Source organism: Rhopalosiphum maidis, chromosome 1 (genome assembly GCF_003676215.2).
Source record: "Rhopalosiphum maidis isolate BTI-1 chromosome 1, ASM367621v3, whole genome shotgun sequence".
Taxonomy (NCBI): domain Eukaryota; kingdom Metazoa; phylum Arthropoda; class Insecta; order Hemiptera; family Aphididae; genus Rhopalosiphum; species Rhopalosiphum maidis.
The window spans coordinates 89,501,821-89,509,553 of NC_040877.1; the positions used below are offsets into that span (position 1 = coordinate 89,501,821).

Sequence of the window (7,733 nt, forward strand, 5' to 3'; positions counted from 1 at the left end):
AAACAAAATTTGCTAATAATACACAGTATCATTGTGACTTTTTAATCAGGTGAACATGAAGCTCTATACTATAAATCCGCTTTACACGTTTCTTTATTTGGTGATTGTTTTCGCGGTATACGTATCATCGTAAGTTAGAAATAAGTTTTAAGTTTCTTGTTACTTAATACAATTTAATTTCAGGATTGAACTTTTTGTACTTGATGGAAAACAATATTTAAATTATAAATATGAGATAATTTTTGGAGGACCCCAAGTTCTAAGTAAATATAAATAACTAAAAATTAGAGTATACTATTACATACATTAAGTTTATTGACATTCGATACCAAATTATAAACATGGCTGGTTTTTACATTTATAAAATATAAAATCTGTACATAAAACTATAAATACAAAATTATTAAAATTATAGTATTTTATAGTTAATATTATTGATTATTAGATAATTATTATATGGTATAAATTATTTTTTTCTACAGCTGTGGTTATATTTTTTCTACAAAATATCTTGTAGCATTATATCATTTGTATTTCTCTAATATAGTCTAGTCTAATTCAATCTATCCCATACTCAGTAATAGTTTATATTCATGCCTTATCAATTAGTCTAGAATTGATAATCAACTATAACTTTTCAATATTAAAAACTTCCAATTGGTAATACCAAATGTAACATTTTGAAATGTTTACCAAAATATTAACTAGATGATGTAGAATGTAGATAATATCATCATAAAAGATAAACTTTAACAAAAATTAATTGTATTTTATATATATTTTCTTAATAAATACGGTGTATAGTGTATATAATATACATGTTACGGGAAAAGTAGGAAGTCATATGTATATACAATAACGTGTTTTGTCGATTTAATTTATGTCAAGAAAATCCAATAAATAAATCAGACTAAAAAACCAGATTCAAAATAGATCTACATACAATTTATATAGGTACTATATACCTACTACAACTATTCAACAATCGGATTTGACTAATTAATAATATATATATATATATATATTAAATAGAATAATTCTAACCAAAACTATTGGTTTAATTGAAATGTATTCAAAACGCTTGATTTATAAATGTATTATTTTTATTGATAATTCTCTTTATTGGTATTCGCATAAACTAAATCACACAATATACCTTTGGTCTTTATTATTGAACTCTATACTTAAGTTTTAACTCAAATCCGATATATTATTTCATATTTTTAATCATGTTATACGAATATATACTATTTCAGTGCAGATAGATGGAGCTACTTTTGGAGGAGTAAAAAAGGTTAGAACATTAACGCCTGACGAAATATTAGAATTAAGGGAGAAGAAGAATAAACAGAAAGAAATTGAAAAGAAACAAGAAGAAGAAGAAAAAGAAAAGAAGAAACTGCAAGAAGAAGAACGAAAAAGAAAGAGTCAAACACGACAAACGGAAATTGAAATGGGGAAAAAACAACGTAATGAGGAGCAACAAATACGTACAACATAAAGAATAAAAGAACAACAAAATCGCGATGCCAAAAAAGCACAAAGTGAAGCGAAAGCAGCGCAATGTAAAATGGAAAAAGTAAAATCCAATGCTGAGCAACAGATTCGACGTACGCTTACTAATAAACAAAATACACCACTCAACCGTTTGCCGAGAAGAAAAAACGTTAACGCTTAAAAAAATTAAATAATGTATAATAAATATTGAAGTTTAAATTCAAATAGGACTCAAACAGATATTATATCAAAATAAATTTAAATTATAGTTCAAATATAGTTAAATTATTTTGATATATAGGCGTAACTAGGAGGGACTTGGGTGGGCTTCAACCCCCCCCAGATTTTTTTTTGAAAATGTATGTGGTTATAAACATAATAGTAATAACTTTATTTTTGCCTACAATATACAAAAATATAATGTTTCATGTAAACAAATAACCATTCAAGTCAGTTGTAAAGATCAATAGAAGCAATAAATAATAATGTAATTAAAAAAAAAATTACTATAAAACATTTAGCCCCCCCCCCCCAATTTAAAGGACTAGTTACGCCTATGTTTTGATTTAACTGCACAATAGGTTTAACTATTATCAATACATAAGTACAATGCAATAATAATATTATTATAATATATTGCCAATTATTGAATAATCTAAAACCATGTAATATAATTACATTATTATCAATGTTGAATTTAGGCATAGATAAGAGGAGGCAAATGTTCCTCCTAAAAATTTCATTCACCCTCCTAACAAGTTCAACTTTCGACAAAATGTATTTATAAATATACAATATTTGTAACAATTACCGTACCAAATAGTGTTTAATAAAATATAAATAATATAATTAATTTTTATCATTTAGACTTATAAGTGCTATTTACTGACTTTCCCAAAGTTAGAGTAGTTATAAGATAACGAAAAATAATGATTACGAATTACAATTTATGATGACAGCTAAATTACGAAATAATCTAAAACTATATACCTACTAAAGTCGCGATCCGCGAAAACTCGAATAATAAGTTAAATCAGTTATACTTAGTTGTTTGCACCTGAGTGTTGTTTTGTAACTGTCTAAAAGAAACATAACAGATTATTTTTCACAAAATAAAAAAAAATAAAATATCAGAGCCCCGAGATTCACATCATGATACGGATTTAGATGAAATCCCTACTTTTCAAAAAAAGGTAAAAAAATAGGAAAATGATTTTCCATGACTTTATTTTGATGTTAAATATGATAGTGCTTTTTGCAAATTATGTGAAAAACATGCTGTAAATGATTACGTGCTATTGACTAGTACAGAAGGAATTTTTATTAAAACGACATTCAATAATTAAAAAAAAGTTTGAGAAAAAATGGCTAATTAAATAAACACAACAATTTTGCATCACATATTAGCAGAGTAATATTGAGCAAAAAGGACTTACTTTAGTAGCCTTAAAAATATTAATATGTTATAAATTAAACATGTCCATTTATAAAGAAACAACATTTTTCAATCTCCCAATTGTGAACACATCATTGAATTTGGAAATAACGTTGCTGATATTAAGTATTAAATCTCTTGGATCTATGATTGATTATAATATAGCCAATCTGTAATTAGTGGATTCGATTTCGTATACATCCTGCATATTTAAAATCATACAAGGAATCCAAAAATTATCAGTGATGACAACACCAAATCAATACCGTACTTACATACAAATGATATCTTATATTTATGCTCTATATAGTATTTAAATTGTCATTGTAAACTTGAATTACCTAAAAATTAACGTAGCTACGTTTATAATTTAATGTTTTGCAGCAGATTACGTTAGATAAGAAAATAAATATCAAGAATAAAAATGTCGGTAATATGAGAATAATTTTATGTACAGAACAATAATTTTTTTTAACAACAAAGAACAACTTTTATTAATTGTTTAAACACAAACCGTGCCATTGCCCATTAGCTTATATCTTGTATGTTGTTCAAAATATATTTTAGTCTATTTTACATAAATAATATAAAAATTAAATTGATTATTAATTTATTTATTTGCTTATTGGCCAATATTGATCGAATAAATTATTCATATCAACTATAAGAAATATGTTTCATGCTTTATGTAAATATAAAATAAAAACTCTAATTGTATACATGCCCTGCTGATTTATTTTTCATTATTATATGCCAAAGGCTTTCGTAGTGTTTATAACATTAATAGTATCATAACTTATGTTATTAACACAAAAATATTGTGGTCATATATTCTCTAAATCCGGGTATCACTTATTATTTGTTTCATCGTGTATTGGCCACGTCAGAATAGAAACATAAGTAACAACATCACATAATGATATTAATAGATGAAAAACATGACAATTATTATTAATATTGTCATGGTTTACACATTACGATATATCAAACGAACCAGTTACTGTAATAACCATTAATTCAATAAACTAACATAATAATAATAACTTCTCATACAGAACACACATAATATTACGATTGAATCAAACCAAAATCTAAAATTTCATTATATACAAAGGATACAATCATAGATCAGATTCCATATTATTCCGTATCGTTCTATATCATACCCAATCATTGTACATGTTTTTATTTAAATTACGTTATTACATATCTGTATTAATTATAATAATCATTGTCTTGTTTGTTAAAAATTCAGTCCTCATACCTTATTATTTATTTTTAAATAAAAATAATCCAGATCTACTACTATCAGGACAAACTGTATAAATAACGACATAAATTAAAAGTTCTAAAAAATTTAAGAGATACTTATTTATCAAATATTAAAGTCACTTTATCTAACATTAGGTGCATATTAAGAGAAAAACGCTCGTACTCATTTCGCAATAAATTGTCAAATCTAGTGACTAAACAGATGTAATGAGCAAAAAATATTTTTTAAAAAAGTAGTATTATACTGCTTCTTTTTAAATATTTTTTTCTATATCATATCTATAATATATATGATATTAAGAATATAAATATATTTAAATTTCAAAAATATAATTTTATTGTATCACTATATCAAAATAATTTATTAATACCACTTATTTATGTTGACTATAATGATTAATGACTATAATGTTTCCACTGAAATCGTTGTTATCAATAATTTTACATTATTTAAATTACTATTCAAATCAAATTACATTATATGTGAGGAACAAATTATTTTAGTAACCTTGACTCTACGCCTAATGTGCCCTTATGGACTATGTATCATTTTAAAATCTAAAGAAAAGTCAATTTTACAATAATGCTGTGCAAAAATATTTTAATATAAAACTAAATAGGAGAGATCAATTTCCATATTGTAGCACCAGATATCCGATATTCATAATAATAATTATTGCCTTACTATTATAATGACTGCTTATAATTGTTCTTTGGTAATTCGATGAATTGTATTCGAGATTTCGCAATATTTCACATAATATACCAAACACTTGATGACTGATGTACACATTTTCAGATATTTAAATATTTAAATTTTTTAAATATATTCAAATTGTATTTATTTTATTTAGAACAATATTAATTTACAATCCATTTACAATATAATATAACATATGTCATGCCTAAAATTTTATAAAATCAGTCATTGTCATCATGGAGAGCAAAAGTTAACCACCAGTATACAGTAAAATAAATTGTTCTAACAAATAGTACACACTATAAAATTGCACATTTTTTAATCGTAAAAATGAAGCTCTATATTATAAATCCAATGTATGCGTCTCTTTTTTTGGTGATTGTTCTCTCAGCATATGTATCTTCGTAAGTTATAAATTAATTAAAAATGTCTTGTTATTTGATAAAATTTTGTTTCAGACTATCACTTTACATAAATGGTGGAAAAACATATTTAAATAATGAATTTGAAATTATTTATGGAGGATCACCCAAAGTCATGAGTAAATATAAATGATTAAAAATTAGAATTTCTTATTACATAAATAATGCTTACTGGCCTACCATAAATACCTATAAATATAAATATTTATAAAATAAAAATAAATATAAATAATAAAATATTCATTATTTTAATTTACAATAATAATGACTGTTAATTACGTGTATAAATTAAAAGTTTATATTTAATGTATCCTACGACAAAAATTAATTTACTTTAATAGTATAAACTATAAAGTATTATTGTTTACAGCTGTGATTATATTATGACTTATTATAAAATATATAATAACATACCATTTTGATTCTAATCAAAATATCAAAATAATTTTAACCTATGATGGAGAGGAAACCATATTTTCTCGAGGGGCTCAACTCGGGTATTAATCTGAGGATACTTATCAGGCAATAGGTATAAACAAAAAGTGATTATATTTTTTTATATTTATTTTTACCCGTTTGTATTTATTGTACTTTAATTTACACAAAAATTATCCGGACTTGCATATAATGTATGTATAAAGCGCTATTTTAAATTATAAAATGGAATTGTTGTAACTGACAATATTGATTATAATAAAATGTATTTAAACGCTCGATAGTTTTGATAAATTAAAAATTATATTATATTTAATTAATAATTTCCTTATTCTACATCCTATGCCACACGATATACCTATTGCTTTTTTTTATTGAACACTATACGTATTTCGTTTTTAACGATTACACTTATCCAGTATATTATATCAAATTTTGTAATTATGTTTTATAAATGTTTTTTATTTCAGCGAAAATAGATGGTGCTGATTTTGCAGGAGTGAAAAGGGTTTGAAGATCAACATCTAAAGAAATATTAGAACTCAAGGAAAGAAGGAATAAACAGAAAGAAATTGAAAAGAAACAAGAAAAAGAAGAAAAAAGAAGGGAGCAAGAAGAAAAAAAAAGGGAGAGGAGACAAGAAAAAAAAGAAAAAGAAAGGGAGAGAAAACAGGAAGAGAAAGAAAAAGAAAGAGAGCGGAAACAGGAAGAAAAAGAAAGACAAAGGGAGAGAAAACAGGAAGAAGAAGAAAGACAAAGGGAGAGGAAACAGGAAGAAGAAGAAAGACAAAGGGAGAGGAAACAGGAAAAAGAAGAAAGACGAAGAGAGCGAAAAATGGGTGAAGCACGTGGAATAAAAGGATCAAGACCAGATACCAAGATTCGACGTACACTTAGTAATACACTATTCGGCCGTTTACCGAGAAGAAAAAACGTATAAGCTTAAAAAAATTAAATAATATTAAAGATTATATTCATATATTACTCAAACAGAGATTATATCAAAATAAATAATTTAAATTATAGTTTGAATATAGTTCAATTATATTTATATAGTTTCACATTGTGTTAATCTATCATTAATACATTACAATTATCTAAAAACCACCTACTATAATACCTACATTATTGTCTGTTGTGTGAACATAATGAATTATTGTTTAAATTAATTAGTATTTATACCAACATTTTGTTGTATTTTAATTACATAAATTATATACAAAATAGCAATCATATATGATATATTACGATATACCCGTATACACATATATGGGCATTCTTACAATGCGTGACTTACAAATCAATGGTGACCTACACGTAATAAACACAAAATAATAGATGCATTTCATGTGTATATAAATAGTAAATTAAACATATAAATGTTCTAATAGTTTTTAATCTTTAAATTTATAATAGTTTTTACGTAGATATGAGATAAAAAAATTAAAAATATTTTAAATAGGTAATACTAAAAAATATTGACAGTTTTTTATATACCCTATTGTTTAAAAAATATAAAAATTTATAATTATTTTTATTAGTTTGTATAACATATAGTTTGATCAAGTACTAAACGATCAAACAGTCAATAAAGCTAGTTTTTTTTTTAATATTCGCCTCATTTTTATCTTGTTTCAATATAAAACACACATAGGCAAGTAATTCATAAGAAATAACGAATAAAGGTATCAAATTAATCAACAAATTTAGAATTTGAACTTATAATTAAAATATTTTTGATACATTTTTATCAAGGTAAAATTATTATTTAAATTTCACGAGTGCTATAAAAATAAAATACTTACAAAATATATGATGTAATGACTATAATGTTTCCACAAAAATCGTTGTTATCAATAATTTTACATTTTTCGAATCATATTATTAAAATCAATGACAATTTTTCCACCATACATACCGATACATGTTTGAAAATATCATCTTGATATCAGGATTTGTATACATACGCGTA

General features: G+C 24.4%; 1 protein-coding gene across 1 annotated transcript; it reads left to right on the plus strand.

Annotated features, from left to right (window-relative positions):
- Positions 1-6,701, plus strand: LOC113557698 (vicilin-like seed storage protein At2g18540). Its single transcript, XM_026963259.1, has 5 exons — positions 1-129; positions 184-263; positions 1,257-1,490; positions 2,990-3,104; positions 6,278-6,701. Exons 1-5 carry the CDS (start codon positions 56-58, stop codon positions 6,699-6,701), a joined length of 927 nt encoding a protein of 308 aa, XP_026819060.1. The 5' UTR covers positions 1-55.
- Positions 6,702-7,733: the final 1,032 nt, after the last annotated feature.

Coding starts and splice junctions, on each gene's coding strand:
- LOC113557698 (XM_026963259.1), top strand. CDS start 56: ATGAAGCTCTATACTATAAATCCGCTTTACACGTTTCTTTATTTGGTG. Junction 130..183: donor TTCGCGGTATACGTATCATC/GTAAGTTAGAAA, acceptor ATTTAATTTCAG/GATTGAACTTTTTGTACTTG. Junction 264..1,256: donor TGGAGGACCCCAAGTTCTAA/GTAAATATAAAT, acceptor ATACTATTTCAG/TGCAGATAGATGGAGCTACT.